Source organism: Austrofundulus limnaeus, unplaced genomic scaffold (assembly GCF_001266775.1).
Source record: "Austrofundulus limnaeus strain Quisiro unplaced genomic scaffold, Austrofundulus_limnaeus-1.0 Scaffold63, whole genome shotgun sequence".
Classification (NCBI taxonomy): domain Eukaryota; kingdom Metazoa; phylum Chordata; class Actinopteri; order Cyprinodontiformes; family Rivulidae; genus Austrofundulus; species Austrofundulus limnaeus.
The window spans coordinates 363591-375684 of NW_013952465.1; the positions used below are offsets into that span (position 1 = coordinate 363591).

General features: G+C 38.2%; 1 protein-coding gene across 1 annotated transcript in view; it reads left to right on the forward strand.

The window, feature by feature from the left end:
* Positions 1 to 12094, forward strand: part of plcb1l (phospholipase C beta 1-like) — a gene marked incomplete in the record, with an annotated part of 181791 nt that overhangs the window by 102874 nt on the left and 66823 nt on the right. Inside the window, 1 exon segment of the mRNA XM_014009893.1 lies at positions 11003 to 11149. Within this exon segment, the coding sequence (XP_013865347.1) occupies positions 11003 to 11149 (147 nt within the window).

A 12094-nucleotide genomic window follows, 5' to 3' on the forward strand; every position in this document is an offset into this window, starting at 1 on the left:
CACACACACACACACACACACACACACACACACACACATACACACACACACAAACACACACTGTCAGTTTTCAATCGGTGCTTTGGGAATTTGCCCTCAAGGCCCTGCTGTCAAAACGTCCTTGAGCCCCACACTGTCCTGATACGCTTGTTGGTGTATGAGTGAGAATAAAAATGTTGCAAATAGTGCTTTATATAAAATATTTTACTCTATGTAGGCGTGTGGATAAATAAATAATAAATAMATTTGTTCATTGCAATTGACCCATCACACACAAGATACACCCAAGTAGAGCAGTAAGCGCCAGGGGAGCAGTTGGGGATTAAGTGTCTTGCTCAAGGACACCACGACATTTGTGCATGACATGGAGTCAAACCTGCAACTTTTTCCCATGTCAGCTGCCCTACCATTGCACCACAGCCACCACGGCTCAGTGGCATGTTGTTTATGTTTGACAGATTAAATGATGTTTGGCAGCACTGTGGCTTAGTGGTTAGCACTGATGCCTYACAGCAAAAAGGTTCTGGGTTCGATTCCTAGTTTGGACCAGTGGTCTTTCTATGGGGAGTTTCTGTTTGCATGAGTTTCCTCCACAGTTTAAAAATCCCCAGGCCCAGACCTCCCTTATAAAAGAGATCTGTGATGCCAGTGGGATTTTCCTGGTTAAATAAAGGTTAATGAATAAATATTTACTTGTATTGTTTTTCTCACTTGGGATTACATGAGCAGAATTTGAATTCCTACACAGCCTTAAAAAATTACTGTAAAACATTTGTATTTTTCAGGTCTGAATAATGCAAGAAAAAAATAGCTTCCAGACTAAATTCTGTTTTTCAAACATTCAGATTGAAAATTTAAGAAAACAAATAAAAAGGCAGAGTCTAAACATCAGTTTTCTTTATGCACTTTTTTTCCCCATCTCCAGCAGTCACTATAGAGAGACCGGACTCATCCTGGTCAACTCTAAAGTCCATCACCAGGACACAAAGAGACAAATGTAAAAATCCTGTAAWAAGTCCAGAGGAAACTTAAAAATACAGTATATATCTTAGATGTGATCATACTGTACCAATCATGTTAAAGAGTGAAAAAGGAAAATTAGTAAATGATTAAACTCCAAAAGTTTTAACAAATTTAAAGCCACAGTTTGCTTCCTGGTTTGCTTCTGGAGCACTTTTCTATAATCTGTTGAAACAATAAGAACCTACAGCCATCCACTTGTTAGTTTAGCACAGAAAATCCCAACAATGAACTTGTTCTCTTTCTAAAATAATACATTTCACCTTATTTGCTTTTATTTCAACTGTATCGATGTAACAGAACAAGAATTGTCGTCATGCAGCTCAGAASTTTCTCTTCAGATTTGTTATAACATCACTCTTGGAGAACTCAACATTGTAGGAAATCATGTTTTTTTTAGAATGCAAAGAAAATCTATAGCTGCTTTAAAAATAGTGTGAAAGTATCAAACAGCTTAAAATCTGATGGTATACACAGAAACTGTGCYTCAAAACAAAATCGAGTGACTTTTATGGGGTTACATCAGAAACTATACAGTTAGCACCATCAGTCATGCCGCCTGCTTCTGTTTTTTTTTTTTTTTTCTCTTTTGTGGGTTATTTATGGCACAGACAGAAAATATGCAGTAGCTCCATTCATTTAAAGACAGGAAAAATGTTTTCCAAAGGAGAAAAAAAACTAGCATGCGAGGGGTGTTACGTRTATAAAAACTACAAATCTTATGGATAAAAACAATCATCGTTACATTTTGAAAGCTGCACTTATTTCAAATGATTTTGAAATTGCAGTTTGAGGTGTATAATTGGAGCGTGATGGGTGGCACAGACTGAGGTGGCTGGGTTCAGGGGATCCAGGACAAGCTGTGCTTTCCTGTACTCTGAGGTGTCAGAGGACCAGTAGCTGCCAGGAATGGAGAACATCCCACCCCACAAACCACACAACAAGGTCGGGAGCGTGCCAATGCAAATTCTGTCTGTGCTGCTGGGAAATATGCTGCTGAAGCGTGCCAGAGTGAAGGACTTCTTTTACATCATGTTCTGTTTATCCTAGAGGAAATGACTTCAAATATCTTTATGTTTGATCAAACCACTGTAACACAACACTGCGCACCACTTCCACACACATTTTTATTATTATGAATGAGTCAGCATTTACATTATTGTTTTCTGTTTGTAGTTTCTTCCATCCTTGTTTGGATTCATATTGCTTATAAGCTTGGCTGGATTAGGATTAGGTTTAGTGTGCACTGACTTTTGTGTTTTGAAACTTTACTGTTCAGAAAAACTAACTTTATTTTTTCCATGTTGAAAATCATTGAGATCAGTTCTTATAAAAACTTTGTATCTTTTAATCAGTTATGCTACTTTTAGGTTTTAGCTATTATTTTGCTAGTTTTAGTTTTTTTACTTCTGTACTGCTACATTTAACCTTTAACTACAGTTTTGATATGTTTAGCTACTGTTCTGTTATATTAACTGCAGTTTTGCTACTTTTAGCATCTGTTCTGCTACATTAGACTTTTAGCTACCATTTTACTAGTTTTAGGTTTTTACTTCTGTACTTCTGCATTTAAAATGTAGCTGCAGTTTTGACACATTTAGCAACTGTTCTGCTACATTTAGCTGCAGTTTTGCTATGTTTAGCTTCTGTTCTACATTTAGCTTTAAGCTACTATTTTGATATTTTGAGTTTTTAGCTGCAGTTTTGCTACAGTTAACATTTAGGTACAGTTTTGCTACTTTTAGCAACCATTCTGCTAATGTTAGCTTTTTAGCTACAGTTACTGCTACTTTTAGCTTTTAGATTAATGGTTGGATGAACTGATAAAACGATGAATTAATTGCAAAGAGCAGCTTGGAGTCACAGCTGCATCCAGGTACAAAGGAGGAACAAAGTAGCTATAAGGAAGAAAATGTAAGAAAAAAATTATATTCAAAACAGCTGTGGCCATATAATAGTAAGTTATGCAGTGCGTTTAGCCGCGTTTAGCTTTTAATAGTACTTAACTGCAGCTTTTAGACACTATTATGCAAATTTCATAATTAAAATGTGGTTTTAGTCATTAAAATTTTTAACTAGGGTTTTGCTATTTTAGCTTTTAGCTACTGTTTTGTTCACTTTACTTCTGTTTAGCTTGTTTAACTTTACAACTCAGTTTTAGCTATTTCAGTGAAGTCATCCAGCACTCAGTATTTTCGTTGATTTTTCACACAACACACCATTTGTTTCTGGTTTATATGTTGAATTATCAAATCTTCAGACCCCACCCCCACACCTGAAGGAAATACTTCATGTTACCTGTAGTCTATGACTAACATGCTAATCTGTAATGAACCCTAACAGAAAACCATAGCCATGTCCTGAAGAACAAAATCGTTCTACTCAAGGTTTATTTCTCCACCTGAGACTTTAATCTCTGTGTTTTACTCTGAAGTTAAGGAGAGGGTTAAATACATTTCTGATTTAATAAAGAGCCAAGTATTAAAAGCGAGGGCCATTAATAAATCTTGTTTTGCTTTAGGGATGTTAAAAATGCTAATTGTTTCAGAAGAGGCTGTTTATCTAGAAATCTCTTCACTCTTTCATCAGTGTGTTAATCACATGTTCGTGCTCTGTTACAGATTTCTCTGAATATGAATCAGCTTTGACTGATGCTGAGGATTGGGAGTGATTTTTAATCATCTCTCCTGAGCAAAGTGCCTCTTTTACTTTTTTATTTTCCCCTTAAGTCAAACGGTGGGAGCTGAAATTAGTGGAAACTATTATTTAAACCGCATCTCTAGTTAAATGTGGCTAATTTTTTATCACAGTGATCTGCTCCCACCATGAGGCTGTGTGTTCATCCCGTCTCTGGCTCTCTAGAAGTATGTCCTTCCTCGTCCCGGTGACAAATGTCCCCATATGAAGTATTTATTTAGCCGGAGGAAGTGCTGCCATCTGCTCTGCAGAAGGGTCCGGGGAACACATGCTACCTTTACACACACACTACATACACACTCACACACATACACACAGAGTTTTATCTCTCTCAAGGACTTTTGCTTGGATTAAAAATGTTCCTGAATTTTTTGGGGACATTGCAGTTTTGGAAAAGGCATAGTAAGGGTTTAAATTTTGCACGCATCAGAWGAAGGCATGAACATGTGCATGAAGATATGGTAGGATGCTCCAAAATAGCTTGTAAAACCAGTGATGAGAAGTGGAAAGCAGCTCAAGTTTGCTGTCACCTTTAATTTACAACTTGGAGCTTTTTAATGTTACGTTTTTAGTTCATCCACTCTGAGCTGCCATTGTTACCACCTATTGCCGAATGTTTGTGTGTATTTTTCTGTCAAGGTAACAGAATTTTTTTACGAACCACTGAACAGATTTTAACGAAACTTTAAAAAAAATCATTAGATTACTGCCAAAGCCAGATAATTTTCTGTCCATCCATTAGCTGGTTCTGGTGTCCTGGTTCTTCACTGATGTTTCCTCCCAGTCGGATATGACTGAAGCACCTTCCTAGCAAGACGTCTAGGAGGCATTCTTACCAGATGAACCACCTCAACTGGCTCCTCTCGATGTGGAGGAGCAGCAGCTCTACTCTGAGTCCCTCCTGGAGAACTGAACTTCTCACCCAATCTCTAAGGGAGAGTCCAGACACCCTGTGGAGAAAACTCRTTTCAACCTCCTGTTTCGCTTGTTCTTTCGGTCACTAAAGTTAGTGACCAAAAGTGAGGGAAGGAACGTAGATCAACTGGTAAACAAAGAGCTTTACCTTACGGTTCAGCTTCCTTTTCACCACAACAGACAGAGTCCACAAAACTGCAGACGCTGTGCAAATCCATCTGTCAGTTTCACCCGCCATTCTTCTCTCACTCGTGAACAAAACAAAGATAATTGAACTCCACTTAAGGCAGAACCTCATCCCCAACCGCTCTAATGAAAGCTGAAGATCGCCCAACAATTTATCCAACAGAAAAGGTCTATTATGTCAATTTTATAGATATAAGCTTATATTTGGTGATAGTAGCTGAGAGTCATTCCAGATTCTAGGTATTAAAGGGATCCCCGATTAGTTGTAACATTAGACTTTATTTAATAAACACATATTTTAACTGTAAAATAAAGACAGTAAAAATACTGTAGGCTGTTTAGTTTTGTACATTTTTAAAAATATATTTTAACACGCTTGTATAGTTTTTAAACTAAAAATCTAAAAATATGTATTACACGGACGGGGCGATTTTATTTACATGCAAAGCATTCTGGGTAAATGATGACGTGGGTAGGTCATTGGTGCGAGGCTGCTAGCGAGCTATATCCACCCTGAAGTTTAATCTTGGACAAAATCTGACGATTGACTATTTAAATAAAACCAGAGAGCGTTGACTGAGAGGAGAAGGTAGAAATGACTCAGCCTGTAACTGAAAATATGGATGGAGGTCAACAGAGCTGCTTCATGGAAGAAGAACCTCAGCTTAGCCTGTTAGCCTTTGCGCTAGCACTGGCGCTATATTGCCTTATATGTATTAGCTCGGTGCTCATGCGACAAACAAACTAAACTGAGATCCTCCATCCACATTTTCAGTTACAGGCTGAGTCATTTCAACCTTCTCCTCTCTGTCAACTCTCTCTGGTTTCATTTTAAAAAGTCGATCGTCAGATATTGTCCAAGATTAACCTTCAGGGTGGATATACAGTAGCTCGCTAGCAGCCTCGCACCGATGACCTACCCACATCATCATTTACCCAGAATGCTTTGCATGTAAATAAAATGGCCCTGTCCGTGTAATATATTTTTAGACTTTTAGTTTAAAAACTATAAAAACTAAACATCCTACAGTATTTTTACAGTCTTTATTTTACAGTTAAAATATTTGTCTGTTAAATAAAGTCTAATGTTACAACACAACTAATCAGGGTTCCCTTTAATAGATCTCACACAGCGGGTTCTGACAACGACTAATAACGTCCGTTTAATGGATGACAACATCCGAAGCAGGTGCCTTACATAATACTTTGTGTTTGACTGCTTTAGCAATTAATAACTAACTAAATATTTCAGCATAAGATGATCTTAGCTCAACACTTTGGCATGAAAGGCAGCAGGCAATATATTCCTTTGAGAAATGTTAGGCCTTTGATTTTGTAGGATGAGCTTGCTTTAACCTTGTGACGTTGCTTAAAGATATGAATTAAATGCTAAATTAGACAAGACACTTTAGTCTCATCCATCCGCAGTAATTATTTTAATATATTTCAAGCATTTTATCCCTCTTGTCTTATAAGGACACCATTAAAGTCTAAAGAGGTTATTTGTTGTCTCTCGTTTGCAGTATTTCTTATCATGTCTCCCCTTTAGAACAACTCTGCTCTCCTCTTACTCCATTACACCTATAATCCCGGCCGYGTTAACCTAATTGTTCTGGCTGTGACCTACAATTGTCTTGAGAACTGAGGAAAGCTCTTTAAACGTGTCCGTGCGAGTTGGTGCGATGCGCAGGTTAGACCTCAGCCGAGCGAAGAAACGTCCCGGCAGCCGACAAGGGAGTAAGGTGGCGAGTGCGACGGAGCTCAGATGTCACACACAGCAGCCGGCGTTAATTAGCCCAGCAACTCTGCAGAGGGCGGCGCCGCAATAATTAGCATAAAGTGGCCAGAGGGACCTGCTGCACTCGTTAAGCTTGCATCACTTAGCATATTTAAAATCCCTCCATGTGAGCGTGTAGGTGGGTTTAGGCGGTGTTTGGGTTTCACTGGTGTGCCCAGTCCCCACACAGGTGTGCTGTGGGCTGAGTATGGGAATGCATATAGAGAATATAATCTTACATGTGGATTATTCAAGCTCTTTATCGACTCCATGCGTTCTGGTCCTGTCCACCTGTTCAGAGGTTCTGGGGCCGGATTTGTGAAGACTTGGCTAAGTGTCTGAAACGTAATACACTATCTCCATCTGTTTGCTTATTGGCTATTTTAGATGATGTCACTTTAGAGAAAAACACATCTCACATGATTTTTACTGCTCTATGTATCACAAATAAAACCATACTCTTGAATTGGATGCTCTTTATCGACTGCTTATGACCTATGGATTTTCTAATGTTTAATCTTTTAAGCACACTCGGGGTCTGGAGCTCAGCAAACCTGTCAAGGTTGTCAAGGGTGATTGGGACAAAAACAAAAAAAGAGCAGCTTTGAGGGTTAGTTTAGCATTTTTCAAACCCTTGTATTATTTATTATGGACTAGATAAAGGCTCATTACAGCCTGAAATGTCAAGAGAAGCTGATACCCTTTGATCGAAGATGCCTTTTCAGGCATTCAAGCTTATAATAATTCATATAATTCAGGGTAATATGTCATCATATCTGCAGTAAAATATTTGAAACAAGGCATTGACCTTGAAGGATTCCAGCAAACATAACTGTAAAAAGGATAATCTAATCTAAATGCATGAGCCACATGACATTTTTCAGTTTTTTATTGCATAAGAACCACATTTAGTAAGTTTCTTTTGTTAATAAATTTTATTAACAGAATTATTACCAAAATATAACATTTTAATAAATCAACTGATGGTTTCTTTACCCTGTAAAACAGTTTTAAGTGTTAAAAAATGGCTATATATGTGATTGTTTTATTTGTGCATCCTTCTGAAATCCAAATTTTACTTTTATTCGTAATCATATTGGTTTGTTTTCTTTGTCTCAAATGTCTTTGTATCAGTATGTCAAAATGATTGACAGTTATGTGTGAGCTTCAGCACATATTCTCTGTAGTGAGAGGAACCTTCCATCAACCCTGCTGCTGCTGCTTTTTGATGCTTTTTTTCCATCATTTTGGAAAGCTCTGAGGCTCGCAGGAATAATTCATACTCTTATACAGCGCCTCTTTTCGATGGAAGAAAATTTAACTTCAGACTGGATACAAAAACAGAGTATTGTTACCTTTCAATGTGTAGCTTTTAAGTTGAAACTCTATGTTTTTTTTTATTTCACCACCATATTTAGCTGATAACGTAAAGCTGAAAAGTACGGAAGAGCATTGCATTCACCAAATAAAAAAAGTTAGGACTCCTGATCTCATATTCGAGATCAGGATCTCATAATTATGAGATATTATCTCATAATTACGAGATCAGGATCTCATAATTATGAGATATTATCTCATAATTACGAGAAAAGATCTCATAATTATGAGATAAGATGTCATAATTACGAGATCCTTATTTCCTGTGGATTTTGAGCAGGTAATGGTCCTGGACGTGTATGCGTGTAATGCCGAAGGCACGAGTGCCCAAAACAAGCAGTATAATGTTAATTCACCAGAGTTAAATAAAGTTGTGACCCAGGGTTGAAACAGGAGGAAGTGTGCTCTGCTCTTTGTGTACATACAGGACGTAATTTAAGCATTTCAGAGGCATTAGCTATAGCCGTAGCATCCCGTACTGCAGGAAGAGAGCGACTTCCAGAATGTCAGAGTTGGCTTTACGCTTGAACAACCGCAAGGAAGATACCTGCGTAATGTCAACATACTATCATCCATACAGCATCATACCATGTCAGTAATGTTGTGTTCGGACTGTATGGAATYGGACTCTTATTTTGAAATATCCATTTGCTGAAACCGGAAGCACCACTWCCAGCTAAATGACGGTGTTATGTTTGTGCCGAAGCTGCCGAAGCTGAACAGAAACACTCTGACCGATGTGCAGGTGGATTGATTAATAAACCCACATTAATAGATACAACACAATCCACGTTAAGTAAACTCAATATTTCCCAATATTTCATACCTAAGAGGGAATAAAAGCTYATAAAATGTGATAGTGCCGTCATTGTTTACTTTTCATTTAATGTAAATCAGCTGACCCTCTTTAACTTATCTCATAATTATGAGATCCTGATCTCGTAATTATGAGATAATGTCTCTTAATTATGACATCTTATCTCATAATTATGAGATCTTTTCTCGTAATTATGAGATCAGGAGTCAAATTTTTTTTATTAGGTGAATGCAATGCTCTTCCGTAGAAAAGCGATACTTAACAAAGTATTTTCAACATTTTGAAGTGGGCTTTTAAGACCAAAGCGACTTTCATCTTTAAACAACTCTAACCTCAAAAATTCTGAAGTGGTTTATGTGCAAAGTGATTTATAAACATTTACATCTGTATCAGTTTCACATTAAATGGTAATTTACACTGATGTCTTGAAGTAAAAACGGCAGCAGCTAGATGAAGCACTTTCTGTGCAGCCTTCGACACTTCTAGCGTATTCAAAAAAGAGTTAAAAACAAAAACAAATGGACTTTCAATTCTAAAGTTGAAGACATTTTGCTTCCCATCAAGGAGGCTTTTTCAAGTCTGTAGTGAGCTGTGATGCTGATTTTAAAATATCCACCTGAGAAGCCAAGTGAGGACTTGGATTCACATGTTAATCTAGCTGGAGCCAATCGTTCTTCACAATGGAGGCCCTGTGTGACTCCCAAAAGAGGTGTTCAGGTGTTCTTCACATGCTTGAAGGTGTGGACTATCTGCCATATTTCAACGTAGAATTCATGCAATGCAATACTGTAAATGTTTAATTTCTGTTTTGTTTGAGCTGCAATGAAATTTCTAACACTGTAGTTGTAATGGTGCTTTCACACCGAACGTGATTTCAGCATCAGGAGCAGCAGGTTTACATGCAAAGTCTATGGTGGACGCACTTCAAGCAACGTCGGGAAGTTCTGCGGCGCCTCAAGCGCGATTAGAGCAGCGCGATTTGAACGATTTGAACGATCTGAGCGTTCGATGCGCTGAGGCGCAAATCGCTGAAGTTAGAAAATCTGAACTTTTGCAGCTCGACGCGCCGCGTCAACCAATCAGAGAGACTCCACTGTGTGACGTAGCGACATATTTCCCGACGGGACAGTTTACTGAATGATGTCCACTAACCTGAAACAGATGGAGAGGAGCTCTTTAGCTGAAATCGAGTGCCTGCAGCGTCTCATCAGACTGGAAAAAAGTCCTGAAAGCGAGCTGTGAGCCTCCACTCTGAATTATCTGGTGAATTAATTATGAATTAATTATCTGATGAACGTGACATGCTCTTGCTCTCTGTAAATAAAGCAAAGCCACTTCCTCGTCCGACATGAAACAGAGCCCGACAGAGGAGGGAGGGGCGGGGAGGCYGTTGCCGTGCAGCGCTTCAAGAGCTGACCTGCGTCTGACCTCAAAGTGCACAAGCTTCAAAATTCAGCGTTGGCTGCGATTTTGAAGCTGAAATCGCGTTTGGTGTGAACGCAGCATAAGACCAGTAGGACCATCCACTTTAGAAGTGGGTTTGCTTGAGAACCACAGAAACAACCCCTAAGTAAAATTTGCCATCATAAAACAATGACTTCAAGATGCAGTTTGTATGAGTAATTATAAAACTTTGTTTTATAAGATTACAATTTTAAAATCGTAAAACTGGCTTTACTGAAGACAACAGTAATCCCCTGGTAGTAGTTCTGCTTGGACTAACCAGTCATGTCAGACCAAATTGATAATCCTCCATACTAAAGCTGTAAAACATGTCCTAGCAATCACTTTAAATTTTTAATGGGCCAACAATTACAAAAATTACACAAACAGTAGCCAAAATGTTTCTCACTTCTTTTGAACAACTGGGTCTACCTTGATTTCTGTGTGTTCCAGCTTCAATAACCACATAATAGTTATCATTTTGACTGCTGAGGATGACAAAATCTGCGTGTTACTTTTACAAAGAGCTCATGCTTTTGCATGAACTCCAACAAGTTCAAGAACAGCATCTAATTTAGTTGGAGTATGTATTTTCCAGATATTTTTGAAGGGGTGTTAATAGTTAATAGTCTTTAGCGACTTTTTTTTCCATCTTTTATACACAGTTTATGCCAAACTGTGAATTGTAGTTGGGGTTTCTTTAACACACACAAAAAAAGAAGATTTTGACAAATCCATCTTGCCTGGTGCACTCTGGTGTTTTCATGCAGGTCAGATCTCAGTGGATGGCTTCACCAGGTACCTGAACGGAGAAGAGAACAGCATCATCCCCCCYGAGAAGCTGGACCAGAGTGAAGACATGACCTTTCCCCTCTCCCACTATTTTATCAATTCCTCACACAACACATACCTCACAGGTAAACACACACACTCAGCATGTCTGACAYGAGTCTGAAATGTGCCTTATCTGTYRGGGGCTCAACCTGCACAAATTCACCTTTTATTTCTCTACAAATGAACAGATGGGTSATGCATTCAGAAAGATTATTAAAGTTGCACAAGTGAAACCGCTCAACTCTATACTTCAAAGGTCAGTCAGTCAAACAGGCTGGTGCTTATCGAGTTCTTCTTCCCGTGCTACCTATCAAGAGGTTATCCARTCAAGTCAAGGCATTGAGACTCATTTCATTGGTATTCATGAGTTAAATGTTTCTTTTGACTGGTAGTCACAGTAACTGCTTCCTGGCAGGCATTCACAATACAKGGACCATTTTCTTCTCAATGGATATTAGAATTCATCTATTCAAATCTATTCTGAGGGGAAACTGGAGAGCGTTGAGTCTTTCAAGTGGATCAGATTTCTCTCCAGCAATGAAAGAAACGGCATTTCCGTAATACCTCCGTCTGCAAAAAGAAGCAATGAGAAAAACAAATTTCGAATTTTCTCTTTTAACAAACACAGACYCCTTTGAATATTTTCAAAGTGACAAGTTTTTCAACTCTAATAGAATTAGCGTATTTCTGTCCTTGGGGTGTTTTTTTATGTTTAGTTTACTGCTTAATAAGAAAAGTTTTTATAAAGTATGTCCAATGTAATTGTTTTCTTTTTTGTAAAATGCAATATCTTGATAGAAAACTCTTAATCGTGGGTAAACAAAGTGCTCATCTGAAAACCCCTGAAAGTTTTAGTCTAGTGATTGGCTCACATTAGGTTGGCTGTACTCTGGAAACTAATATGGCGGTGTTAAAACGGTCCATGGTCTTAAAGGGATCCCCGATTAGTTTTAACATTAGACTTTATTTGATAAACATATATTTTAACTGTAAAATAAAGACTGTAAAAATACTGTAGGCTGTTTAGT